This window comes from Crocodylus siamensis, chromosome 3, assembly GCF_052110815.1.
Source record: "Crocodylus siamensis isolate JL-2025a chromosome 3, ASM5211081v1, whole genome shotgun sequence".
NCBI lineage: Eukaryota > Metazoa > Chordata > Crocodylia > Crocodylidae > Crocodylus > Crocodylus siamensis.
Genome location: NC_143397.1, coordinates 63,464,200 through 63,481,261, shown reverse-complemented (window position 1 = coordinate 63,481,261; position 17,062 = coordinate 63,464,200). Strand labels below are relative to the sequence as shown.

Below are 17,062 nucleotides of genomic sequence, written 5' to 3'. Positions count from 1 at the left end.
AGGCATGCAACAAATACATAATCAAACCAGTTATTGTGTTTATCGTGATTCTCTCTTAAACACAAAAAAGAAACCCCATGGGAGTCTGCTTTGAATTACCCAAAGAGAAATTTTATAAGAATAATAAATGAATGGGGATAAAGAAAGACAACCAAAAGCAGCTTGTTTAATTAATGTAAGAAAGCTGGGGAAGATCTCAAACACAAGTAGGGCTTTCTCAGAAGGCTGGTTAGAAGGAAAAACACTTTTATATTCCATGGACAGTTGAAATGCAATATGTGAATTTCCTCATTCCAGATGAGAGAACGTTAGCAAGCATGTTGGCTGGTAGAGCTGTACAGGGTCATGAGAAAGTGGCTGAGTTCTAAAGAATTTATAAAGAAGTATTGCAAAATTGCCCATTACTTGAGACAATTGTCAAGAACTGGAAGCCAGTGGGAGTTGTTGGTGCTTAATTCAGTAAAAGTCAATGTCAAAATATCCACTGATTTCACTAGAAAGAGAACTAGGCCCTTTATTTGTATGTGGCATTTGGCAGTTTTCTAACAAGCTGGAGAATCATTTCTCTAAACTAATGAGTAGTAATGAGGTAGTTAGCTGTGTTAGCCTGAAGTCAGACAGAAGGCAGGACAGGGTGGGACCTTAGAGATTAATTCATTGAGAAAGCCATGAGCTTTTGTGGGCAACAGCCTACAAGCATCAGATGCATTCCCTAAAAAAATGAGAAAAGTTGGAACTAGCCCTTCAGCATTCATGTATGTAGTCCTATAGATGTCATTGGGGCTACTCACATGAGATTGGTCTGCAGGTGAAGTCCAAAGGGCATGTGTGAAACCTGCATGCCACTATGGATGCCTTTGGGTTAGCAAGATAACCACAGTACATCAGTACAGCCTGCAGTCTTATTAAACAGCTATTTGATTATCTGATCTAATTCCTTTGTGCTTTTTGTTTTCTGTCTGCTGGCAGAGATCCTTGTCTTGGCCCTAGATCAACAAGCCCTGGCAATTGATCAACTAAATACCCAAGTTACTGAGGCCCACCAAAAGTCAGATAAACCACTCTCTGCGGCACTTGTTATGTAGTACATAGCCATTAGAAATGCAGTGAGAAATAGCAGCATGCATGCAAATCCAAAAGACACCTGGGAGAGATGCCATAGAATAAGTTGCATAATCATGAGTTTCCTGTTGAAGATGACGAAAGTGCATTCAGTTAATGAATGGTTTCTTTTCATGTGTTCCTCTTCTGGGAGTGAAATTTGTAGGTTGCAGTATGGGAAAGGAAAAGGAATATATGAAGTAGCAGTTTAGTCACTAGGGAAGTTTTCATTAGAGTATACACTCATACACCAACCCCTGACGTGAACCCCAAAGATAGAATTGAATGATTGTTGGTGTTTGGGTGGTATATGCATTTTTTGACTCTGCACAATTAGCTGGGATATTTGTAATAATGTTTCTAGCATCAGCTGTTAATTGTGTGTCGGTGCCATTAAAATGTTTTCCGATTCAGTATATCTCATTATTAGCTGTTGGAACATGAATACATTCAATCATTCCTAAAATAACTGTAGAAACTATCGATGACAGAGAAATCTGGTTGTCTTTTTGTTGTTCTTGTGGACTGAATATCTGAGTCTGTCCCAGCATACTACCTGGAAACAGACTGCTGACTCATCTGGGTGACATTCTGGATTGTCCTTTGCAGAAGCCCTGCACATGTTATTGAAAGGGCAGAGAATATTTCCGTCAGGAAAAGTGAATGACATTGCCCTGTTCTACCAATTACCCAGAGAATGGATTAGAGGTTTCTCCTGTCCATAAGGAAGCTCATTCATCATTCCAAGTTCATACTCTGTAGACCCCTTTCTCACTGCACTGGACCTTTTCCTCTTTTCAAAGAAGTAAAGTACATTATGGCACAGCTATTACTCACTCCTATAACTTGTACCATAGGCAGCCGTCACTGTTGCTCTGACTCATTCTCTGCTACTCCAATTCTCCTCCTTCCGAGAAACAGGTGTGAAAAAATGCACATTGATTCTTGGTTTTTAGAGTGAATGGACAAACAAATCCTTGGGCAGCTGTGTGATATATCTGTCTAGTTTAGCATCTTCTATCTCTGAAATATTCCTTCTTTTTTCTGAGTTCTACTGTAATTTTGTACTAGTTTTGAAACCCCATCTTCTCAAATAATGCTACATTTCCTTCTGATGCCATGCTCTCACTAATTAAAATGATTGTGCAGTGTTCTATTAATTACAGGAATTGTGATTTCATATTTAGGGGTTAATTGGTGAGATCTGTGTATAACATTTTCCCTTAAAATAAATAAAATTACATTAATTAACCTTGTGTCCAGGTTAGCAGACAATAACCATTTGTCTTAACAGTGTCCTGGAAGTAGGAGCCTGTAATGTATCCAATGGCTCTTCTGACTTCTGATTACTAAAGTAGGTGAAATGAAGAGATGAGGGAAAATGTGTCCTGCCACATACAGTTGATCTTTTTTACTTATAAAGCTTTCTTGAGAACAGGGTCTTTTCTTGTATTAACCTGCACATAAAGTTCTTTAGGTTATCTGTGATCTGGAATTTAGGAATTTCTTGGGCAAAAGTTCAGGCAATACAGAGCTTTGAGACTGCCACTTACAGCTAGCAATTACTGGCAGTCTGCAGGAACTGGATGATTGCTAACTGTGAATGTCGGAATCATCCCATATTGGAAAAGCAGACTATCGAGATTTTCAGGCTTGGAGTTAGATTTTTGTTTGTTTCTTTAAAGTGAATGAAGAGATCAGAAAAATACTGTTTGATTCCACAAATTATAAGTAAAAAGCAAACAAACAGAATTTTCCACATCTGTTTAAATTTCCATACATGCCCTAATTACCATAAGATTTGAGTACCTAATAGAAAGGGTATGTGTGTATAAGTGAAAATCTGGGGGCAGATTGGAGTGGTGGAGGCCAGATTTCTCTCATCATTGCTTCAGCGTTTTTTTTTTACCATCCACTTATGCCTACCTACAAGGTGCTTTTAAAACTTGCCTTGGGGATTACATCTGCTTCGTGGACATTATTCATTTTTGCAGTAATCTTCCCCTTGCCATTCTGCAAGGTGAAGAGAAACCTTAGAAAATTGATTTCACATACAAGTTAGGGAGCAAATTTATAAATACATGCCTTCAAGAACTCTTTGCTTACCTGCAGTTTTTCTCTCTCAGGGACTTACATAAATTATCATGATAAATTTGCTTGCTTTCCAGAAGGAAAGTCTTACTTTTTTTTCTCCTTTAGGAGTTGATGTATATTTATAAAAGTCTGTTTGCCTGACTAGGATGTCTCTGCATTTCACTGTGCTGAGGAACCTTCTGTAGGTTATGATTTTGCAATTTGTCCTAAATCTTTTTCTTGCCCTGACTAGAGTATATAATGGATACTAGATTATCTGAAAGGTGCCATTCCAGCTCTGGAGGTAATGCATTATCAGGGTACATGGCACCAGTAATTGGAATAATCAAGCCATGATTTAAATTTTAAAACTTAGCATTTGGGAATTGTTACAGTAAACTTGATTCGTGTTTTTTGATCATACTGTGATCATATTATATGTGGTATTACATTCACTTTCAAATTAAAGTTTATTATTACCTTTTGAAACACGCATTACAGTAAGTTGTTGTTCTACTCAAGATAAATCAAGGCAGGTTAGTGGCTCATTTTTCTGAGTAAATGGCATTAATGTTAACATTAGATATCAGTAATTGCACAAAAGCTAGGCAATGTGCTTTGATTACTCAACAATTGACTTAAATGTGAAGATTTACTGTTCCATTAAATTCAAAGGTGGACATTTTCATTTCAAACAAATGGAATGAGGTTCCTAAAGAAAGGCAATGAATGGCTACAAATGAAGAGATGATAATCGATTTCCTCAGTTTAGCTTTGAACTTAGAAAATATATGCAAAATAAAATAAAAATGTGTATGATTATGTTAAGCAGCAATCAGCTGCTCTGAAACACAATCATATGTTCTGTGGGTTCTTACTTTGATATGGAATTAAGCTGTTCCCTTTTACATGATCTGTGCAGACCTAAAATGTCTGTAAATTATGGGCCTTTTTAGATTTTGGGGGTTTTTTACCATAAATTTCCTGATTGGAAAGGTAATTGAAAAAGAGTCTGGAATCCATTTAAACATGCACAACGAAAGGAGGCATATGCTAAGCAACTGAGGGAATCTGACCTGAAGAGTTTAATGCACGAGAGAGATTATTTTAGGATTACTGCAGCCATGTAGCAGCTCAGACAATGTCTGCAGGGCTTTGTCAAACTTTTAATCAGTGGCAATTGGCAATATTGCTGTAAAAAAAATACAAGGCTTTATGTTTCACCTTTGTTATACAAAACAAAGGGAAAAAGGGAAGACCACTTTTCATTTTCTTTATAGCTTTGGGTCGCATGCAGCAGTGTAATTTTTATTCCTTATACCAGAAGAGGGAATAGAAGGTCAATTGACTAGCACTGATATTTCCCAGGCAAAGTTAGGGTCTGGAAGACTAATGGTGTTGCTGGTAATGTATCTGTTTTCTATTAAGCATGCTGAGATGGAACAGCAAAGGATATATTAGAGATGGTGTTTTCTCTTGTCAAAAGGCAGTGATTGCTGTGTTCAGCTCTTAAATCAATTCAGAATCTTGACAGAGGTTTATTGAAGCCCACAAATAATCAATAGAGCTATTTTTATCTCTTAAATGAGTGAGGCTTTTTTAAAATAATAAAGACATCATGGTAATCACTGACCAAGCTGTTCTTAAGTTAGGTCTATTGCTGTATGTGTTTCTGGTGCTAAGTGAGAGGAATTACTTGAGCACTGCCTTTGTTCTATGCTGCAGGTTTATCACCCCAAAAATAAAATAAAAAATGTTTCTGGCAGTAATCCTCAGAGCACAGATGGCTTTCCTTCCAGTTTTGGCAAGCTCGAATTCAGTATAAAACTGAGCAATTATTAGAAAGTGAAATATTGCATGATATAATACCACCATCAACATCATGACAAATGAAGCATTCATTGTTTCTGTTGCTGTGTGAGAGGGTTAGGGCCACTCCATTACCCTGCCTCTAAAATACGTACCTTTGATATCCCTGCTAAGAGATAAACAGAGGAGCAAAGAAGAGCAGATGCTTTAGCAAGGAAATGTGGCCATTTTCTCATTTGTGTTGGCTCTATATTTCAATGCAAATATCACTGAACAGGTGGCTGATGAGGTCCCTGTAGACTGTTTACAGTAAAGGTTACAACCAGAATCGATAGGCCTGAGATGCTTCTAATTCCATCTGGGAGATGTTTGTCTTCCATATGACTGTTCCCTCTCTCTCTCTCTCTCAACAACAGTATCCTATTAATGCTGTAGTCATTGAGACTGTATCACTCAGGTCACCTGAAGGTCCTTCTTTTTTAAACCTTCATTTATTCTTCACATCGTCTTTTTTGTACTATTTTAGGGTGATCAGTAGCATTGATCTATATGAGACAGGTTGGCAACATTAAGCCTGCTGAATTTTACCTACTGACATGACACCTGCTACCACCATTCTTCAGGCAGAGAGAGACTCATCAGTTCTGCCTGGGGGTTGTCCAAATCTTTTCAGCTTATCAGTTACTGAAGCAGGAGGTAGTGATGTTACACATCATCGCTGGCATCATTGTGTGTGATTTATTGCCTGGTAACATGGCAAATGAGGGAGGCTGAAAGTTGGTAAGTACTCGCATTTGCACAAATGTCAACGTGCTACAATAAAAACAAATCCTGTTGAACCATTCCAGAAATATTTGCATTTTTCTTTGTAATTTAATTTTAGCTGTCCATTTTTCCTAGTTAGGCTGGAAAGTTACATAGTTAAATCTGGGGTTATGTAATATCTGTTTTATACTTGCTTGGTGGAAGTGTAATAATCTTTAAAATGAAGTTACATGCTGTCACTTACTATATAAGGCAAAATCTATCACATGTTCCACCATTATCTAACCCCCCAGGCTCAATTGTCAGATCTGATGTTCAGCCCACAGCAGCTGGAAAATGAATAAACAATATTGAATCCAATTAAAAGTGTATTAAGTACACAAAGCACAAGATGCCCATATATTCCCCTTATTGGCAGAAAGCACTTGGGGGTAAGCACAAGGAGTTTGGGTGTGTACGCATCATTCCTTATTACTACAGACCCAGAACAGAGACAGGGGCCCCATTTTGTTAGCCACAGTACAAACAACTAATGAAAAGACAGACCCTGCCACAAAGAGGTTATAATCAATAGGGGGCATGGATAATGGGAGGCACCTGGGCTTTACCTGTACCACATGGCATTGTTCATCCTCCAAGAGACACCCTTCATGTAGGAGAGACCCCAAATAGAGTGCAAAATAAGACTGTGCATGTGGTTGCTCTTCTCTAGCCATGCATACCAGCCCATCTGTTTTACTGGCCAAAAACCTGTATTATTAGAGAACATTTTGGGCCCCAGGAAAGGATGGCCAGCTGCAAAGACCACAGGAGCTGGACAAGAAAGGGAGAAATGAATGATGGATGCATTGTGGGTCACAGAGAGATGTTGATAATCAGTAGCAACAGAGGAGCCAGGAAACTGGCATGGCCATCTCCAGACACCTGCACCACCATTTAGGTGACTGAACACTGATCATTGGGACAAAAAAGAATTTGCCAGCATAGACATTACCTTGTCATCTGCCAGTTCGGTTGTAATGTCTGGCACCCCATATATTTTCCTGCTGATTACCACGATGTCACCCACATGGTAGGCCTGCTGATCTCTCCAAATCCTTCTGCCAAAACCCTTGAGTTTTCATTGCTTCTGTTCACTCTTTTCTGTCTATTGCTAGTGGCAACACTCCATTCACCACTGATCATGAGGAGCTCTGTATGTGATCCCTTGTACTGCCACACTCAGATGTTTAGTGGTTTTGTAATACTTAGACCCACCTCCCACACCTTATTCCTAGACTTGGGATGTTGTCATGAATACCTTACCTAGCTGACTGTACCTGTCTAGCTTTCTGCTTTCCATGGGGACAGCAGCTCACATGCTGTGTTTCTTTTTTGCCATTCTATTTCTTTCCCCTTTTCTCTGGCTTATATAAAGCCATGTTGTTCTCTGTCTAAAAACTCTGAATATGAAGGTTGTAAACAATAATAATAAAACTGATAATGTCTTTCACAAAAGGATTTCCAGGGTTTGCCCAAGTGGAACCCAGAGGGGTTAAAGAAGTTGCCCAACATCACAGAACAAGCCCATGGGAGAGCAGTTAATAGAACTCAGGTTCTCTCTATCTCCTTCTCAACCAAGTTCTTTTCCAACCTAGAGAAAAATCAAAGCAAAAGATCATCAGCCACCTTAAAATCCAGTTGAATAAGGTGCTTGTGGACTCTGCTGAGATCCAAGAGCATGCTGTTAGCTTCTATACAGAGCTGTTTGCCGCTGAGCCTGCCTGCCCAGAGGCCATTCAGCTGCACAAGGGTGTCCCCAAAACTCTCCAGGCTCTCAGATGGTTGAGCTGAAATAGGAGCCATTCTTAGCAAGGCTGACCAGCCATTGAGGTCTTTACCACAGGGAAGGTATTAGGCCTTGACAAATTACTTGATGAATTCTACAAGACCTTCTGGCTCCTCCTCAACCCAAACCTCCTGCACATCTTCCAAAGGAGCTGTGACCATAGGATCCTACCAGTCAGCTGCCAGCAAGCAGTTCTCACACTGCTGCCCAAGAAAGGGGATCTTAGTGATATTAAGAACTAGTAACTGGTATTGCTGCTGAGTACCAGTTACAAAATCCTGACCAAAGTCCTGGCCAACTGGCTCAAAATGATCATGGCCTCTGGCATAGCCCCCAAACAGAGCTACTGTATATTTGGTAGAACCATTCAGGGCAACTTATTTTTGCTACCTGGCCCACAGTAGAAGGGCAGGAGGGTGTCCCTGTGCAGGCAGCTGCAGAACTCTTTGGCCGGAACTTGTCCTCCTGGATCAAGAAAATGCCTTTGAGTCAACCTCAACTTCTTATTCCAGACTCTGGAAGCCTTTGGTTTTGGGTCTGTCTTCACCTTAATCATCTGACTCTTGTACTGGGACATCTCTCTAGCTTCCTGAAGGTGAACAGAGAGCCATGTACCGCATATGCAGCCTACAGGGGCAAAAGGCAGGACTGCCTATGGTGGCCACTGATGCATCCCCAGAATGCAGGACATCCTCTTGTCCCCCTTGGTATGTTGGGGGGAACCACCGGCCCCCTCAGCCAATCAGCAGTGAGGGGCGAGGCCACCAGAATGCTCTATGCCCTAACCACTGAGCCACTGTTCCATGCCTTGCCTGATAGACCTGTTCCTTCCACTGGCTGCAGCCGTGGTGTTGGCCCCCAGTTAAGGCAACAGCATATGCCAATGACACAACTATTTTCATGAGCAGTGAGGGTGCTATCCTGTCCCTAATCAAGTGTCAGCAAGACTGTGAGCATACCTCCTCAGCCCGTATCTACTGGATGAAAAACAACATATTCCTGCTGGGCACTAGGGTTGATGCTCAGGCCCAGATCTGCCTAGAGACCTGTCCTGGTGCTACAATGGCTTTGAAGCCCCGGGCATTTTTCTAGGCCCACTAACCTTTCTAGCAAAAAGCTGGGAAGGCCTTTGTGAGGAGGTTGAGGCCATAACTACAGCAATGGCACTGGTGCCTGTTCAGCCTCTCCTACTGCAGTGGACTCATGGTCATCAGCAACCAAGCAGCTGCTACTCTGTAGAACAGATGTGCTATTCTGGACCTGCCAATGATCCTCAGAAGGCTCCAGAATTTCCCTATCATTGAATCAGTGGAAGAAAAGTGGCACTGCATTCAGCTGCTTACTTATCCTGGAATGAACATCACTGGCTCCAGAGACTTGTCCCTTACCCACTCCCTCAACAAGGGAGATCAGGACCTAACCACCTGGGAAAGAGGGCTGCTGCCTTTCACCTACAAGACCTTCATCACCTGCTCTTTGCTTGTGAGACTTTTCCTAACAATGGGTGGCTTTTGCTTTCCTGTGTCAGGTGGGAGACCTCCACCTCAATTGCAAACTTTTCCTCTTGGATCCTGACCTCCTCAGCTGTGATGCCCTCCTGCCTATCTAGTGCAGCCTCTCTCAGACCTAGCAGCCCTCTTTCCAAGCAAGAGCCCAAGGAGGCATCCTGCAAGGTAGAAAATGGATAAGGGGAGAGGATTTCAATCTCTGGTCATATGAGCATTTTCATTAGCAATACTGGGCCCCTGGAAGTGCCACATACTTTGGCATTTGCACCTTTTGTTTTTAGTATTTATATAATAAAGGTTTAAAAAGGTAAAAGCCTTTCTCCTCTCTCACATGCAGATTTATGCTCTAAGTCAGTTTTAAGCATTTCAAATCACTTTGGAGCTCTTAAAAATTTTACCCTAAGGGATGAGCAGACCAGTTTAAATTAATCTCCCTTTTAGATGTTTCTTCAATTGTTTAATTTCTTCTCCCACCCTGTCATTATTTTTCATTTTTACTGGGATGAGAAATGCTGAGTGTGATGAGAAAGGCTGTTCTCCAGATAGTTATCAGGTGCCTGTTTGGGCGTTGATCCACAGATACTCTGGTTTTACTGGCCATGCTACTTTCTTATGCGGCAGTTTAAATTCTTTCCCGTGAAGATAAAATGTGACTTAAAGTCTTAGATTTCTAGCTCACACATCCTATACAACAGGTTTTATTCTGTGTGACTTTCTCTTTCCCTGCTCCCACCCCCTTTCACTTCCAGGTGTATTTGCGGGAAGGTAGCTTGTGTCCCTTTTGCACAGCTATATATATTTAGTTTCATTAATAGAGTCAAAGATGGTTATTGTACTTGGGCCATTGACTTTCATCTAGTAATTCATGCCTTGATCCCAATAATCTGTGGATTGAATTACATTTATTTTCTACAAAGATAACCATACTTAATTTAAAGTAAGTTTGCGATACATAGAGATCTAGCAGTAGCGAAGCAACATAGACCATAATTAGCAACACCCACACCCCCAAAAAATCCCAACCCTATTTTACATTTTGACATTACTAGGAATTATATCTTGATTAACTGAGGGTTCAACTGGGCCCTAGCAGTTAAATAGGACATTCTCTAAGGCTGCAAACAGACATCACATTTATCCTGGGTTAAACTATTATTTTCCCAGAACAAAGTGCAGTCGTACAGATATCCATGTCCATTGTTCCAGGATAAATCCTAAAAAAGCCTCTGGGATATGAGAAAGTAACAGTTTATCCTAGGATATTGCAAAGTACATCTATACAGTTATCCTGGTACTGTATCATTGAATCAGTGGAAGAAAAGTGGCACTGCATTCAGCTGCTTACTAAACCGATTAGAAGTGTGATGTTTGTACGCACCAATTTTAGGATATATTTGGTCTGGGACAAACACAGGACCATCTTATCCAGGGACAAATGCAGCATCTGTTGCTAACTTAAGATGAAAGACAGCATTTTAATAGTTATATTTATGCAGCTTATGTGGTTTTACGCGTGCTCTCAAACAAAACTATCTTAAGTTTCTATAAAGTCTACTAAGTTGGCACTTCCTTTCTTATTTTTCAATGAAATACATAAAAATGAAGGTAACACTTTTTTTTAATTTTAAAGGGTACAGCTGTAGTCATCAGGCACTGTGGTAATAGCCAGGTGTTCTTTTGCTTAGCCAAAGGGCTATTCTGTATGCTGTGCCATTGGACAATCATTCAAAAAACCTAGAAAGCTCAGACAGCAGAAATCTGTGCTCAACATGGTAGCTCTTTTTTTGGCTCAGATAGTTATGGTTTCTAGAATATATATATATATATATATAGCCTTCAGTTCCAAAAAATCAAAGCTTTCTCCTGATACTTCAGGGACAATATTCTTCTCTAAAAAAAGGGAAAACTCCCTGGTGCCAGTACAATGGTTGTTCCCAATATGAGTTTTACTATGGCAGTGTATTCATCAGACTTTCAAACAAAAACATAATAACAATAATGATAATTAATATAAACAATGATGTATTGGAGTACTGTCCAGCCTTGTATTGTTTTCTCCCAAACAGGAAACCTGCTTTCCATACAAGAGAAAAGATTGGGTTTTTTTATTTATTTTTTAGTATTTACTCATAATAATGACCAAGGTGCATAGAAAAAAAAATATATAAAAGAATATATATATGCATGCCATTGAGGAAAAGTCTTCTTTCACTCTGTGTGTGTGCACGTGTGTGTGTGTGCACGCACGCATCTATATATCTATATATCCATGCCATCGAGGAAAAGTCTTCTTTCACTGCATAACCCCATTGAGGTTAAAGAAACAAATCAAGATTCCACAATATCCTCACATCAGTTTATACTTGAATTAGTATAGAAATTGAATAAAACTGATCTATTATTTGGGTTTTTTCAGATGTCTGAAAAAGCCATACTTTTTGCTTCAAATTCCGTAAGCATAATGGCTGGTTATACCTTGCATTGCTATAGTCTTTCATCTACGTGTCCTAAAACCTTTACAGTACTGAACTTCAGGCGTTTGCTAGTGACAATAATAAAGAAGAAGAAGAATGAAGAAACAAAGATCACTTGTTAAAATTACTATTTTTTCATTACTGGAACATAGTGCACTTTTGGTGAGTAGCAAGAGCTGAAGCTCTTAGAGCCAGGCCTCCAACTGATGTAAATTAGTATAGCATAACTGAAGTCAGGGGAGCTACACTGATTCACGCTAGATGAGAATCTAACCCTTGATGTTTACAAAGCAATTATTTGGAGATGGTACCTGTACTCACTGGGCGTCACCATCTGGCTACTTGTGCTTCATCAGATGCTACATATGGAAGGACATTTGGTTAGGAAGTAGCTTCATCACACTTGTAAGTCAAAACACTTCCCTCATTCCCAGGAGTCCAACTAGAGTGGAGGACTTGCTGAAAAGGGAATTTATACTAAAAATAAACATAACTATATCTATTTAGCATCCTTCTGGAATTCCACTGACATTGGACAAAAATCTGGCTTGCAGTAGGAAACCAAAATTCTTTATTAAATTAGGATAATTACATTCCAGGAAAAGATACGCTGAATAATAATTTCACCACAAGCCTAATTTTCCATTGCTTTATAGATGCAAGTATGTATATCAATGTAGACAGATTCTAAAACATCAAGAAGAGAGAAAGGAGCTTTTTGCATTCACTTCATACAAGCGCAAATGATTTAGATGAGGTGTAGGAGAATGGAGAATCAAGCTCTGTGCTTATTAGAAATCAGTGAAAATACCCTGAAGACTGACAAAAGATTTGCATGTAAGAATGCCTTTGCAGCGGTGAAGCTTTTAAATAGCAACACAAATGTTTCTTAGTCTATTCTTTATTTTTATATAAAAAAGAAGCTTCGTTCATTAACCTGTGCTTAAACTGACAGAGTAAGGAAAATGGGTAGCATAACAGTAATAATTAATTTGACCAGAGGCCTTCTTGTCTACAAATTTACATGGAATAGTGCAAAAGGTTGAGGGGAAAGAGGTGATAATCATAGCTTCCCATAAAAAAAAGTTTCCAAAGCTCTAAAATGGAGAGTCCAAGATTCATCAATCCTGCATTAATATTTTTTCCTCATAATGCACTTTTTCAATAGTTGATTATAGGCTGATAGGGCATAATACAAAACACCTATTCTTCTGCTGTAGAGCCTCACCAGAAGCCATGTTGTGTTTGAATTATCAGCCTGAAAACTGATATGGTGGGTGAAAAAGGTTTAAATTGAAAAAGTGAGTTGCCTGATAAATTTCTTTCAGCTAAATGGCTGTTCTTCTGCTGTTCTGTAGAGAAAAGTTCTGCATTTGCCAAAAGCAATTGCAAGAAGGAAAGAACTGAAATTTGTTGATATATTAAAGCAGTCTACTTTGTTTTCTCACTTTGCAATCCACTTGCAGAAACAAGTCTTTAAAGACTTTAAGGATAGCAAAATAACATTTCAAAAGATCTGTGGGAGGAAAGAGAATTAGGCTTTAATTCTTCTTTTTTTAATCTGGGCTTCAATGCAAATCCTGAGGGATTCTCTGTTTCCATGTGTAGTTATTATTGGTTATTTCTATTCTAGTAACAACTATACATGATCTCATTAAAGATCTCATGTCACTAAGCATTAAAAAAACAGATAGTACAGGGACAATCTCTGTCCCAGAAAGCTCACAATCCATACACCATACATAAGCAACAATTAAAGAAATGAAGGTAGGAAGAGGGAAAGCAAGGTAGTGGTCATCTCATTTGTCTCCAGTAGTCACAACCAAATCCAAGCCAGGATACCAGATGAAAATGATTCCCCTGAAGCTTGTAGACACTGCTTTCTCCTAGTATGCTCTTTCTCATGTAGTATATATGGGCAACCATTGTCTGTTTTATGTTTTACTTACTCTTGCTATTGTATCGTTGCCATCCTTGTAATAAAGACAGCCAGCTGAGGAGTCACTTGGTCATAGAATGGCTCACATCAAAGTTCATTTTCTCTGAGTTCAAACTTTAATTAATAAAATACAGAACTAGCCAAGTTTTCCAATTTGTGTGTTTGAATAATAATAGGCAAATATGGGAGTTCAATAAATCACCTACTAATAGCCCTTAGGGACTCCATGGCTATACAACAGAGTTGCTATCTCAAGTCTTGTTACAGAAGCTTGGATTTTATTTAAAATCATATATGTGATAAGGCAAATTAAGAATTGTGACATTTCTAGTTGGATAAATGATTAAGAACCAGCTGTGCCTGTGAACTTACAAGTTGAAATGCAAGTCTCAAAATTTGTTGATGCTTTTTTTGGCATGGAGAAAGTAGGTATCGGTACCTAATATGAAATGATGTTGCAAAGGGCAAGTTAAGCAATTTGTTGAGGCTTTTTTGGCATGGAGAAAGTAAATATCAGTACCTAATATGAAATAATGTTGCAAAGGGCAAGTTAGCACTTTGTTTGCCAAATTAACTTTCAAAGACTGTGTAGGTGACCAAGTTTGACTCTCTACACATAAATCTTTCATGATTGACAGGCTGCTCTAAAATAGCTTTGTTGAGAAAGATAATCTTTGGCAGGCAGCTTCAGAAGTTTGAAACTCTGGAAGGGATGAAAAGAAAACCCCACTTCTGCATTGAAATGGATTGGCACCTTTGTGAAATTTGCCTGGGAATTATAAGCTATTTACTGTATTCTGTGTTGTTTTTTCTTTTACCATGTCCCCTGTGGTTCCTTTTATCTATATGGTATTTTGCACATAAAATGTGAAATAGTGAAACATTGTGGGGGGGAGGTTAGAAAGTTCTGTCCACTCCTGTTTTATTGTAAGTTGGGAGTATTAGTTTTATGGTACCTAAATTCATGGGTATATATTTTATGGGAAAGCCCAATGACATGTTCAGTGTGCTTCTTCAAGCGCTCTGTGTTTCTGCTTAATTCACAACTTTGTAGGGTATGAATCAGTCCCTTTGTATAACTCTTAATCACCTTTTTAACCTAAATAATGCAACGTGGCTTTTATTTATGGTTGGTCATCATCTTAATTATGTAAACCTACTCAAAGAAATAGCGGAGTACTTGCCTAAAAGCTGCTTGTCAGCCACTGGTTGGCTCAAAAGACAGAGTTTTTTCGCTGGGTAGAAGCAGCTGAAACAGAAAATATACAGGCAGCTCATTTCATATTTAAATCAAAAGCAAGTGCTGACACCACTGTGTGATATGGACAAGTGATGCTTGATGTCAAGATGTGAAACTGAAGGAAAAATAGCCTGGCAGAATAGTGCCTTTTTTAAAATACACTTTTTTCTTAATTTATAGTGAGAGGTCAAGGAAAAATGAGAGTTCCCTTTGTTATTTGTTGACCATTCAAGCTATGCTTTCTGTGCGTGTAGTGGTCAAATGGAATTGATAGAAAGCCCTTGTGCGCTTATTTGTCTTCCACAGGGTGAAGTGAAGAAGTAAAGTCTCCCAGCTGAACTACTATGAGGTCAGAAGCCTTGCTGCTATATTTCACACTGCTACACTTTGCTGGGGCTGGTTTCCCAGAAGATTCTGAGCCAATCAGTATTTCGCATGGCAACTGTGAGTATGAAAAGCCCAACACAGTTATTTTTTCACATGCCAAGGAGGAATATACTGATCAGTGAGTTTCAGAACTACAAAGCTTTCGTTGATCTGACGTGAACTGTGTTTCTTCCTGATGTCTCATCAGATCAGCCAATATACATTCCCAGAATGATAAAACTAGAGCAGAATACTTCTGCACTAGTCTGTGATGGCTGAGTGGTGAGCTGCTTGCTTTTCCTCCAAAGGAATAACCTACACTTGTCTTTCTGCAATGCAGTCAGTCCCACATTTCCTTTTTCTATCAAGTAGCAAGTAAAGGATGCTTCTTTTTCATGACCACATATTTCTCCCCAGAACTGCAAAAGCAGAGTTACTGAGAATCAACTGCATGCCAATAAGTATTGAGTGTAAGGCTGCAGGAGATCTATGTTGCAGTGGACCTTGAAGTAATTTAGTAGGCCTAAATAAATAACCAAATTTGTTTTCTCAACCTCTGATGGATCTTTCTCCCACTTAGCCCTTGGACTCTTTGCAGTAGAGCCAGGTGAAAAATTTGACAAAGAAAAAATAGTCAATAAAAGCCAGAAATTTTTGCAATAATATTTTTTTAAACAGAGACAATTGGCAGCCTGACAGAAGATAACACATGGTGTTCCCAGTCATCATTGAGACATACTGGACACAGTGTAAGGAGCTGACTGTAGCCAAGACCATTAGTTCTTCACTGTTGTGGTTACCTGAATTAAATCTTAATGATTACTTCTAGCCCCTGTGTGCCCAGAAGTTCAGGGTTGGTGTATCACTTCTGAATTTATGAAAGTGCAGTCAGAAATGACAGGTCAACAGTCTCAATCTATGTTGAGAAATAAAGTTTCTACCTCTCTGTCATGAAATGCTTAAATGAGCGAGTGCAAACATGTAGGCCACAACTCTCTTGAGAGCAGTAAGATTAAAAAGGAAAAACAATGTTTAACAGAGGAAGACTTTGAATTTTAAATATTAGTACTGTCAAGTAACTCTTGGTCACAAAACTTAACCTTCTAAACATATATTTCTTTGATTTTTGTTAATCTATTTACCCAGGACTTCTCAGTAACTGGTTTTACACCTGGGCTAATGAAGCAGAAAGGTATGAAATGACTTGCCCAATGTCACACAGCGAGTCAAGTAGCTTGGTCAAGATTAGTAAAGAGGACTCTGTTAGAAAGAGTTAACAGAAAATAAGAGCAGTAGCCCAGTCTTTCAAGAAATAATCCCTTGAGTTAGTTCCATTTATCAAGAGAAAACACATTTTGAGGAAGGGTTAATGTTTGGCCAGGTGCCAGTTATTGCTGCATAATGAGCATGGACAATACTTATGCTGTCTGGAGCTGCTGTATTTCTGCTTGCTCTTACTTTGTGTGTTCTGGGGGGGTTTTCTGATTGCCTTTCTTCCTGGGAACTGGTTGTGTAGCCTTTGTATCTACATGCTACCAGTATACATGCATTAGAAAGGCAGTGAATAGACAGACAAAGCTCTCAGTCAGACATGTTCTCAAGCTATCTCTTATTGTAGGGTCTATACACAGATTGCATGTCACACATCCATTAGTGCACATTGAAGAGACCATGAGTGGAGTGAATAAGTGCTGTCACTGCCTGTCAGAGTTGGCGGTGAAAGTTGGCTTACTCGTAGTACATATCTGGACCATGGCTTTCAGTTGTCCAGCTGCCAGGAAAATTGTACTACCAGACATGTTGCCAAAATAATGCAGCCACCTTTTTTTACTTAATAAAGTTCAGTTCATGACTACCTACAGCTTTTAAAAAATACTTAGACCTGCCCTACAATGGTAGCCCAATCCTCTAGGAAACAGCTGACAGTTTTCTACCTAACAGCGCCAAGTTTTTTGCTCT

General features: G+C 39.2%; 1 protein-coding gene across 3 annotated transcripts in view; it reads left to right on the top strand.

Moving 5' to 3' along the window:
• The window catches only part of SEMA6A (semaphorin 6A), a 147,302-nt gene that overhangs the window by 50,341 nt on the left and 79,899 nt on the right, over positions 1-17,062 (top strand). For all 3 annotated transcript variants that reach the window (XM_090038422.1, XM_090038420.1, XM_090038421.1), the window contains exon 2: positions 15,044-15,181. In XM_090038422.1, the coding sequence (XP_089894548.1) occupies positions 15,082-15,181 (100 nt within the window). In that variant the 5' untranslated portion in view covers positions 15,044-15,081. The remainder of the gene's footprint in view (positions 1-15,043; positions 15,182-17,062) is intronic.